We start from the raw sequence: 11,966 nt of genomic DNA, 5'->3' as shown, positions 1-11,966 counted from the left end.
TCCGAAGCAGGCAGTCTGATTACAGTCAGCTGCGCTCAGTCTGCCCCTCCTCTAAGACATGATGGTTCACTTAGGGACCGTCAACAAATTACCAAACCAAACACTCTTCAGAAACAAAAATTAATATATTTTACATCATTTGACCCATTGACACAAAACTAATGTTAAACTACTCTAATAGACCTGACACACAAGACACCATCATTTATTTCTCATTTTAATGTATTTTCTAATTAGTTGTTGAGCAAAAACCATGATTTTTGAACAAATTATGTAAAATTAGAAAATGCTTTAAAATGAGAAATGTGGATGCTTCTTCTGTCAGGTCTAGTAGAGAAGTTTAACATAAGTTTTGTGTCAGCGGGTCACATGACATGAAAATTATTGTGCAAAAACCATTGAATGTCCGATTTCTTTATGTAGTTTTGAAATTTTATAAAAGCTGATACATTCATTCAAAAGCAAACTTAAAGTTGCAGTATGTAATTCATAAAAAATATTTTTATAAAAGTTACATATGTTTTTTACATATTTGTTAAAACTGTCACTATGTCGTGACAGCATAGTATAAGACAGATCATCTGTGAAAAGATTGAGCTCCAAGACTTGAGGTCTTGGTCTCGACTTGGTCTCAGGTTAGGTGGTCTTGACTACAACACTAAACGACACACGTCAAATGTTATTCAGAAATTGTCTAGTTAAGGTATTTTCTTTTTAAAAAATGTACTTTGAAAAAACTCTTCTATAAGATCCATGCCATCAGACAAACACTAAAAACCTGCAACAGAAGAAACACCAACCATAAATCACAAGTTGCTGCAGATACAAAGCAGTAGAAAATTAATTTTGTTGTCTTCTAGGAAAAAAAAACTCAAGTCAAAGGAATAATTCACAGTAAAGAGTTTTGTGAATGAACAAACTTGATCAAATCTGTTAACTGTTACAATTACTAAATGTATTGTACCGTTTCCAATTTCTCCCTTTAGATTTCACCTTTGCTGAACCTGCTTTCATTCACTAAGATTCTGAAGATGAGCTGTTCTCTTGCTGCTACAGTTTTCAGAGAGATGAGCTGCCCTGAGGATGCTGTGGTCTGTGGGGTGAATATGTCCTGGCTTTTAGCTAATGCCACTGAAGAAGATGTGAAAGAAATATGTCTGAGCGAGAAGGAGTACCTCACCATGCACCTGGGTCCTCCGACGTCACCCATGTTTCTTCCTGTGTGTGCCACCTACCTTGTTATTTTTATGGTGGGGGTCCTGGGTAATTCCCTGACCTGTGTGGTCATTTTGTGCTACAAGGTGATGCAGACTCCCACCAACTACTACCTGCTTAGCCTGGCTGTGTCTGACCTGCTGGTGCTGCTGCTGGGCATGCCACTAGAGCTTTATGAGCTGCATCAGAACTACCCCTTCCTGCTTGGGAAGGGAGGGTGTTACTTCAAAATCTTTCTGTTTGAGACTGTCTGCTTTGCCTCCATCCTTAATGTGACGGCACTCAGCGTGGAACGGTACATTGCGGTGGTGCACCCATTTACAGTCAAACACGTGGCGACACGTGCTCATGTTAAAAGAGTCATCGTCATGCTATGGGTGCTGTCCATGCTGTGCGCTGTGCCGAACACCAGTCTGCACGGGATTGTGGTGTTGCCTCCGAAGTTTGGACGAGAATTTCCCAGTTCTGCTATCTGTCGTATGTAAAGACGTTCCCATTTATTCTTGTTTTTTTGAAACTTTAGTTAGCTTGCTAGCAGCTGGTCTTCCATGCAAACTTTATCATGATGCTATTTACACATTACCTAGGAAGGCATGATTTGAAATTCGTTTTTTTCCCAGATACAGAACGTAGTCTCCAACCTTTCATGCCCACCACGTGTCTGTTCTACCTTCATCCTCAGATGTGGTCAAGCCCACCTGGATGTACAACCTGATCATCCTGATCTCTACGTTGGTCTTCTTTGTGCTCCCCATGTTGATCATCAGCATTCTCTACTTATGCATTGGCCTGCAGCTGCAAAGAGAGAAGATGGTGACTGTCGTGGAAAGTAATTGTAGCTTTGGTCCTGACAGCATCTCCAAGTCCCACAAGCAGAGGCTGAGCAAACGCAACCTGCAAGTTACCAAAATGCTCTGTAAGTGATACTGCAGTAACTTTTTCTCCTTCCAAGTCACTACACAGATGAAAACTGTAGAGTAAATTTAGAATAAAGGAAATGACTGTAGTGGTGACATGGTGGCTCGGTTTGTAGAGTGGTTGCCTCTCAGCAAGAAGATCGGCGAATCAAATCCTGGCCGAGGGCCTTTCTAGGTGGAGTTTACATGTTCTCAAGGTACTCTCTGAGTACCTTGATACTCTGTAAATACCCTGTAAGTATCCAAAAAAGTTCAATTTGGTCCTCTGGACATTCAAAAAAAACAAGAAAACAACAACAACAACAAAAAAGCAAAAAAAATGTAGAAACGTTTCGTCTCTCATCCGAGAGACTTCCTCAGTCTGAGGTGCTGTATTCATACATTTTACTGACCACATCAACTCTGTGGATAAATACATCAAGTTCACACGAGAAGATGTATAAAAATGGCAGGTTGGCTTTCTTGGACTGTGAGGTCTCAGTCTCTGATAGAGGACTTTTGCAAACCGAGGTGTACCACAAACCCACCCACACAGACCAGTATTTGCAGTTTGACTCCCATCACCCTTTGGAGCACAAGTTAGGAGTCATCAGGACTCTGTACCACAGAGCAGACAGCGTCCCCACTAGCTCAGGAGCCAGGCAGAAGGAGAAATCCCACACAAGACAGGCTCTAGAGCAATGTGGATATCCTAACTGGGCCTTCCTAAAAGCAGAGAAGAACCCCAAACAGGACTCCAGTCAGCCATCAGGTGAAAAGGAGGAACCCAGACCCAGACCAGTGGTCATTCCGTATGTTGAGGGGGTATCAGAGAAACTGAGACGTTTATTTTCTAAACATAACGTCCCAGTGGCTTTTAAACCCCAAAATACATTACGGCAAAGACTGGTTCATCCCAAAGATCCAGTCCCCCGGCACAAACAGAGCAATGTTGTGTATGCTGTTCAGTGTCAGGAGGGTGATCAATCTTACATCGGGGAAACAAAACAGCCACTGGCCAAAAGGATGGCCCAGCACAGAAGATCAACATCATCAGGCCAGGACTCTGCGGTCTACACTCATCTCCAGGCCAGCGGTCACTCTTTCAGGGATGAAGATGTTCACATCCTGGACAGAGAGGAACGATGGTTTGAGAGAGGAGTAAAGGAGGCCATCTTTGTGAAAAGAAATCGTCCATCATTAAACAGGGGTGGAGGCCTCCGGGTTCAACTGTCCCCCTCTTACAATGCTGTGATTGCTAGTATCACTCAGTCCTCTGTGAATAGTAAACAGCCATCAGTGTGCTAATGATCCATTGTTAGACTGATGGTCCTTCTTGAGCATGTGAGCAGCTGGTTTTGGTTGTCAGCAGCAAAACTGGTTGATAACTGTAATGTAATGTAATGCACTGTAATGCTAGCCCTCTAATACCATATTTATTTAGCTTTTCAAGAAGAATACTGTGGTCAACAGTATCAAATGCTTTCTTTAAATCAACATAAATACTAACACAATACTTTTTTTTGGGTCAACAGCAGTTGTTATTTGTTCTATTAATTCAATGAGAGCCATTGATGTAGGATTTTTAGGTCTAAACCCATATTGACTGTTACTTAATATATTATGTTAATCGATAAATTGATCCAATCTAATTACAAATAATTTCTCTAAAATCTTCGAAAACTGTTGCAACAAGGATTTTGGTCTGTAATTGTTACACACACCAGGCTGCATAAAATATTGCTATCATTACTTTCTGTTAGTTACAAAAAACAGTTTGTGCACGGATTGTTTTCTACTCTCAGCTGCTCCCTTTCTCAGGGGTCATGACAGACCAAAATACACAATGAAGTTGTTTTTGTTCAACTTTCAAATGTAAAGTTAAGCAAACCGAACATTTGTTTTATGTTCTTCAGGTGTGTTGGTGGTTGTTTTTGGTATTTGTTGGGCCCCCTTCCATGTGGACCGCTTGGTGTGGAGCTACATCGACATGTCATCTGTGCAGCACCTGAAGACTTTCACGAACGTTCACATCATATCTGGAGTTTTCTTCTACCTGAGCTCTGCTGTCAACCCAATCCTCTACAACCTGATGTCTACCAGGTTCAGAGAAATGTTCAGTCACATCACGTGCTATTCAAAAGGCTGGCAAGCACATTCAAGCTTTCAGATGACTCCACGCAGCACACTGAATGAGGAAATGCACAGCAGTGACACACTGACTTAATGCTTGCACTAAAGGAGTTAGAAATAGATGACAGTAAAGGTCTTTTGGATAAAAGACAAAACATTTCAACAAAGAAGAATCTGCCCAGAAGATCTGACTCACCCTTGTTAGATCAGAAATAGACTGACTAAAAAAAATCATGCAATTAAATAAATAAAAGCTGTGGGAAAATACATATAGCAGGGGATATAAGTGTAGGGGATCGTTCATATATTAATCCTAAACAGACTGGGCTGCTGCTGAGAATTCTGATCTCACCACCAATACCACCAAACAAGAAGATAAGTTATGGAATAAATGTTTTTCATCCAAGCAACAGAGATGTATAAATGGACAACAGTTATTATAAGCAGGGCCGGCCCAAGGCATAAGCAAGCTAAGCAGCTGCTTAGGGCCCTGGGGCACTAGGGGGCCCCCCTAAGTGTTAGCACAGATTTTAGGAAGTTTGCGAAGTATTAAGGAAGAAGTAACATAAACAGGTCAAATATGTGGGTAAAGGTTGTTTAATATTTTAAGATCAGCTTTTACAAATTGCATACATTTACATAGTTTTAAGAACTAATTATTCAACTTTAAATTTCTTTTTATTTTTTAAAAACATTTTACATGGTTTCAAGTAATTGTTCATTTACATTAATCAAGTATTTCCTTGATATTTTATTTTATTTTGTCTGTTTTTGCACAATTTAAATTTATTTTTATGCATCATATTTTATCTGTTGTTGCTCTTGCATTACAAATTATTTTGAACATTACTGGTTCATTATCTTTGGTTCCAAAGATAATGAACCAAATGACACTTTTGCTGTAAAATACATTACATACTGGGGATTTTTTGTTTCTTTTCTTACTTTTAGTATGATTTATACATATAGGATAATGTAAACAGGGCTGTCAGAGTTGCAATGAGTTTATGTGAGGTGGGTGAATGATCTGATCATCTGACTTTTGATTGCAGTAATTCACATTATTAGCAGAAATAAAGAGCCCCAAACCAAATTAGGGCCCCATGGAGGCTTGGGCCGGCACTGATTATATGTGTCAAAGCTGTTCTATAAGCCAGACATCTTACAAGACTTTATGTTGTATTACTTGTATTACATCCATTTATCACCCACCTCAATGTATTCAACCAGCCAGGAAACATTCAGACCTCAAATTTGAAGACTTTCTCTTGGTGGTAAGGGTTCTACGACACTACATCAGTGATGAACACATGAAAAATAACCAATCCCTTAGTTTACATGCCTGTTTATTACGTAAGTGAAAGTTTCTCATTTATATTCTGTAAATAGTACAGCATTACAATTCTAGGCCTGTCACAAACATTAACACATTATTTGAGCAGATACATAAAAGTCTTAGTGTGGATGAATTGGAGATTAATGTAAAAGTTAGTGAAGCAAGAAAAGCTGACTGTGATATTTGTAGTCAGGAGGAAGATGTGATGCATGATTAGCCACTTGCTATTGTTCCAGTCAGTGTTTTTATGCATGATGGAAGTGAACGTGTCATATACAGTATTCTATATAAAACATAAAAACTGTCATATGACAACCAGTTTAGCTTTTTACACTTCAGGATGATTTTTATACAGCTCTTGTTTTCCTACTGTGACTGTTTGAAGCTACTTGTCTCTGCTTTTCTGTCTGCGTGTCTTATTAAGAGTGCTGTCAGGGCTTGACAGACACAGGTGTGTAGTTACTATGGTGACCTTAATAAACCACTGGCAGCAGCTGTAACGTTTCTTCTGATCTTGGTTCTCTTTACATCTAATCAGCTTTTACAACAAGCCATCAATATGCCACCAGTTTAGATTAATACAAGTCAGTCACAAATTATATTAAAGTATAAAAATGTTCATTTATATTGTGCTCAGCTATAAAAATGACCAAAATTAACAGCTATCTGTACGTGCATTTTTAATATTGTATTGTGTATGTGCTGCATTATTTACCCAAACACTTTGCTGTGTGTTTCTGTGCTGTAGGTTACATTAAAAAATTAAACTCTCCTGCTGCCGTTGAGTCAAAATGGATCAATCATGTAATTTTGCCCCAAGAACAGGAGAGTTAAATAATGACCTCTTATAGTTTTCTCTTTTATCTGGTGAATGTATGCTGTCACTAACACAACACACACCATACTGCGTACTTTTCAATAAAATGGTTCTTGCTGTTTATCTTTTATTTATGTACTGGTGGTAAAAAAAAAAAATGTCAGCACAACAACTGATCTTTGTTCCTGGTGTAAAAGGATAGTTTGGTTCAACAACGTTCAGTCAGGTCATCTGGACGGTTTCTTTTTTTTGTTCCTAGATGTTTCACCGTCCATCCAGAAGGCTTCATCAGCCTGAGGAAACACCAAACAAAACTGATTCTCCCCCAACAGCTTAGTCCAAAGTGGAACAAATCGCAACACAAAAAAAAAGTAACCATCCAGATGACCTGACTGAACTTTGTTGGATGTTATACCTGGATTACAGAGCATGGACTTTGGTGTTTTGATAGTTTGGTTATTTTGAAGAAATGATCTGTTATTAATTTGCTGTAGTCGTAGATGAGTCGTAGATCACGGCATATGAAGAAAAGGCCAAAAGTCTAAGCTAAAAGCTCGAGTCGATGTTAGTTTTCAGGCCCATTCGTTCTCAAAAACAACACTGCTGTGAAAGCACATTAAATTAGATCAAATTAAAGCTCTTACTGGTGCCGTCGGTGTATGGTTGGACCCAAGATGCAGACAGGAGGAGTTGCAACGCTAAACTAAAATCTGGTTCGAAATAAACAAAAGCAAAGGCCAGCGTGGTGGCAACACATTTACAAACTCTGGAAGGAAACAACCCAGGGAGGCATGGGGGAGCAGGAGGAGGACCGAGACAAAGTCAAGACAATGAACCGCTGTGGGAGTAGAGATCAGAAACGATATAAAGCAGGCGGGAGTGAAGAGCTGAACGGACATAAACATAAACCAGAAGGAGAAATAAAATTAAAAGATAACCTAAATAACCAAAAAATACAGACTGGTTTTGAACTGTTGGCCTAAATGAAGACTTTCATTTCTTTCTCGATACTCTGCTCCAAGAATGATGTCTTGGCTGGTAATTATTAATTACTGTTTGATAGAACATCACTATCCTTTAAGCTTCACGTTATAAACATCAAATAAAAATCCATCCATCCATTTTCTTTACCCGTTTATTCCATTTTGGGTCACGGGGGTCGCTGGTGCCCATGTCCAGCAATCACCGTGCGAGGGGCGGGGTACACCCTGGACGGGTCGCAAGTCCATCACAGGGACACATAGAGACAAACGAGACAAACAACCATTCACTCTCTCACTCACACCTAGGGACAATTTAGAGTTGCCAATCAGCCTAACATGCATGTTTTTGGACTGTGGGAGGAAACCAGAGTACCCGGAGAAAACCCACGCATGCACGGAGAGAACATGCAAACTCCACCGAGAAAGGACCCTGGACTGGGGTTTGAACCAGGGACCTGCTTCAAATAAAAATGTCTAAGTTAATGTTATAGCCAAACAATTCAACAGACAAAAACCCTTCTGCTGTGAAGTCTATCTGAACTAAAGCACACATGGCATAGAGAAAAATCTAATTTATGGAGATGATGAGCTAAGGAAGGAAAATGATGTCAGTGGGTCAATAAAAATATAAATGAGTTGATGAGCAGGATGTGGAAGAAGACAAAGAAGAGGACCTACAAATTGTTTTATAACGACACGGCGTCATCGATGTGCCACCCCAGCACTAATAAAGGACGATCTGTTCACAGTGTCCATCACCATCACCCCAACAGAGTCACACTCTGGCTCTACAAATAGACCCACGTGTGTGAGAGGAACATTGGCTCGGGGAAATAAAAAGACAAATCTGCTCAAGTAGGAGCCCAATCATTTTACTTTCACAAACCGATCAGGAAATGTCTCCAGGACGAAGGTCATAACGTTCCCCAAACCAGAAGCAATAAAAACAAAAAATCAGCAGATTTAAGAATTGACAATCATTTTACTCTCACAAACCTTAGACAAAATTATTCCCACTGTATGACTTGTCTCCATCATCCGGATGTTTTGATTGGAAACAAAAAGAAAAGTAGAAGATTCCAGTTTTTAATTCACAAACTTGAATTTAATGTCACCGAGATAAAATTATAGACATCGAATAACGAAAAGAAGTGGAAATGTAAAAAGTGCTGCTCTCATATAATGCTCTTTTAACACCAAAGTGATAAGTGAGAGTAGTGTAATACAAAGATAATGCAAAAGAGTGCGACATGACAGAGTGAGACGAAACGACAGGATTTTCTGTCAAGACACTGATGTGAAGTGCTGCTTCATGAGATGACTTGAAGTAGTTTGTGGATAGAGAATGAAAGTTATAAACAGACTAGAACCCAAAGATCCACAGACCTTGACAGATGTGGAGAAAAAGAGAGCGAGGGTAAATGAGATCTATATGAGACTGACTGAATGTGGTAAACAGAAGCTTGACAGGATTAATGCTGCAAAAGCATCGAGCAGCAGGATGCAGTCTCTGGGAAGAAGATGTAACTGTTCAAACATTTGGTTGCAAATATATCTCATTTGTTTCTTATTTCATTTTACATTTATTTAACAACGAATGTCCAACTAAGATTAAAAATCTGTTTTTCAAGGGAGACCCGACAAAGATAGGCAGCAGCAAGTACAAAACATAGTCTCCACATCACAAGACAACAAAATTAAAACCATCAAATTGAGAGACGACTAAAAACAATCCATTAAAATAAATTCAGAACAAGTGCAAACCATGGATTTAACCGCAGTTTTCATTTAAAGCCGTCAATGAGATTCACTCTGTTAGCCTCCAGGCTTTCTGCAGTAAATGGTGCAGAATGGACAAGAGCCTTTGTTTCCTGTTCAGTCCAGGCAAATGGAACAGAAAGCATTAAAGTGTCTTGCTGGTGAAGAGCATCTCTCTGTACAAGTAGAGTGCAAATATAAGAGGGAAGAACTCCACGTATTGCCTTGTATCTGAGAATATACCAATGACCGAGCCTTCTGCCAGAGCAGGCCACGCATGAGCATCTTGCGATTTGTAATGGACCAAAAAGTGTCAAACATTTGAAGACAATGAACACACGTGTACAAATTCAAAAGATCTCCATGATCTAACACAAGTTTTTTAAAAAAAGTTCCGGGAATTAGCTGCTTTTTGACATCGTAAGAAAAGACTAACTTGTTCCGAAAGTTTAAAAATATATATTTTTGTCTCAGCTTCTTCACAACTGTGCAAGAGGCGGGGGACACTGTGGACAGGTCTCCAGTCCATCACAGGGACACATGGAGACAAACAAACATTCACTCTCTCACTCACACCTAGAGACAATTTAGAGTTACCAATCAGTCTAACATGCATGTTTCTAGTCTGTGGGAGGAAACTGGAGTACCTGGAGAAAACCCACACATACACGGAGAGAATATGTAAACTCCACACAGAAAGGCCCCGAGCTGAGATTCGATCCAGCAACCTTCTCGCTGAGAGGCAACAGCTCTACCAACTGAGCCACTGTGCCACCCCTTTGTTTCATCGGTAACACTTTACAATAAGGTACACAAAATTTCATTAACTACTAGGGAACACCTCAAGAACGAATCAGGAACAAATCAAGAGCTAATGGGTAGTTAACCAGTACTTACTGGGGAACACACAGCCAAGCCTTATTAGAGGACTACTGGTTAGTTACCTTGTAAATGAAGAGGCAATCAATAACTAATGGGTAGTTACCAAAGAAACCAAAGATGAATGAATCAGGAGCTAATGGGTAGTTAACAAGTACTTACTGGGGAACACACAGCAAAGCTTTATTAGGGGACTACTGGTTTGTTGGTCAGGCAGTGATTAAGTGATGATTGGTTCCTCAGTGAGTGCTTGGTATGATGCTTCTCTACATCAGTGAACAAAATAATATCCAGGCAATGATTCGGTGCTCAGTAAGTGTAGTATGACATATCCTGAGATATATTCATAAATTAAACGGGTTCTTTCATTTTTCTGGACTGTATAACATGCGTGCATTGAATTTAATAAAATGTATCGTGAGACGTTATTTATCTTTGACCCATCAAAATGAATGTGGTCATTTATTTACAGAATCAAAGTTTAACATCAAACATTTACATTAATTTGGCACATTGAAAAATAACAACATGGCTAATTTTGGCAAGCTATACAAGTGATTGATTATCCACACGGCGGTGGATGAGAACTTTACACAGACATTTCTAAATTTATCTGGAATGATTTCTACTTGATAGAAGAATTTAAAGAGGAAAGATGAAGTTTAGTGGGAGAAAAAGATGGGTGAGGGGTTTTGTTTACGTCGGCACCAGAAACGACACTCTCCATTCGAACCCAGCTTTCCTCGGTACGCTCGGTAGTAAACTTGACTTGTTACCTCTCTGAAGATGAATCAGCGGATACGGAGTTCCAGTTAACGCTACCTGTCCAGCGTCTCCGTAGGATGGCTGTGAATCGTCCGAAGTAGTGACGGTATTCCGTTCGACACAAATTCACCTCAGCAAGTGGACTTCACATGAGTGGAGTCCGTCAGAGTTCCACCCAGATGTGGAAGAAAGTTATAATACCATAAGACTCGGAAGAGCTCTGTGGTCATGTCAGGATATTCCTGTTTCCCAGCACGGGAGCTCGACCGCAACCTCGGCTCGACTCAACAGGCACTTCGACCCACAGGAACTTCGACCCCACAGGCACTTCGACCCCACAGGCACTTCGACCCCACAGGCACTGGGAGACTCTGTGAGACTCTACAGAAACTGGCGTGAACCAGGAAGTACCGACATTTTAAAGAGCTCTATTTCCGGTTCATTTGGGAGTTTTCTTATTGGTCAATGTCGACCAGACAGGGGGGTGTTTTTTGACGTAAGAGGTTACTAGAAGTCAGAAAACAGCAAGAATGTTATGGAACAGATTGAAAATGTTTTTCAGACAGACGAGAGAAATGTTTGGGCGAGTTTGGGAAAACAGGTGCCAGCTTCTCTGTTTACGTCTGAGAGGATTTAAAAACAACACAGCTCGTTCCAACACTTGTCTGCTTAGACTCCGACCTTGGACCAAACTTACGCTGCTCATTCAAAGACAGAAAATCAGAAAATGCATAATTACTCTGTAACAGACCTTAACATGAATTCTAACTTTGCATGAGGATTAAAAATAATCATTGTGTAAGGATGTTAGTTTTCTGTGGCCCGGTGTGTCTGTTTCCCTCGTGCTCCTCGTTAGTTTCCATTGTTGCCACCTGTGTCTCGTCCCAGCTGTTTGTCATCATGTCTCGTCTTCTCCTTGTATTTAAGTCACCCTATTCTGTCTTGTCCTTTGTCGGGTCGTCTTCGTTGGGTGTGCTTCCTTGAGTCTCCTGAGTCTCTCCTTTTCTTCCTGGTTCCCCGAGTTCCTCGTGTCTCCTGAGTTCCCCGTGCCTCCCTCCTTGTTTATGTAAGTTTTGCTGCCCCGTCAGCATATTTATTTTGTACTTTTTATTTATCATTAAAAACCTATTTTTGTATATCTGCCGAGTTGAGTCCCTGTTCTGCACTCTGGGTTCGCTCCGACC

At 40.2% G+C, this 11,966-nt stretch overlaps 1 protein-coding gene across 1 annotated transcript; it reads left to right on the top strand.

Annotated features, from left to right (window-relative positions):
- The first annotated feature begins 1,031 nt into the window (after positions 1-1,031).
- On the top strand, positions 1,032-4,338 carry LOC119414519 (neuromedin-U receptor 1-like). The gene is made up of 3 exons (XM_037681615.1): positions 1,032-1,692; positions 1,898-2,131; positions 4,028-4,338. Exons 1-3 carry the CDS (start codon positions 1,032-1,034, stop codon positions 4,336-4,338), a joined length of 1,206 nt encoding a protein of 401 aa, XP_037537543.1.
- Positions 4,339-11,966: the final 7,628 nt, after the last annotated feature.

Source organism: Nematolebias whitei, chromosome 9, assembly GCF_014905685.2.
Source record: "Nematolebias whitei isolate Nwh7 chromosome 9, NemWhi1, whole genome shotgun sequence".
NCBI lineage: Eukaryota > Metazoa > Chordata > Actinopteri > Cyprinodontiformes > Rivulidae > Nematolebias > Nematolebias whitei.
This window is presented reverse-complemented; position numbering and strand designations above follow the sequence as displayed.

Excerpts from the sequence above, each read along its gene's own strand:
- LOC119414519 (XM_037681615.1), top strand. The coding sequence starts at position 1,032 with ATGAGCTGTTCTCTTGCTGCTACAGTTTTCAGAGAGATGAGCTGCCCT. Across the intron at positions 1,693-1,897 it reads TCCCAGTTCTGCTATCTGTC|ATGTGGTCAAGCCCACCTGG; the intron begins GTATGTAAAGAC and ends CTTCATCCTCAG. Across the intron at positions 2,132-4,027 it reads GCAAGTTACCAAAATGCTCT|GTGTGTTGGTGGTTGTTTTT; the intron begins GTAAGTGATACT and ends TATGTTCTTCAG.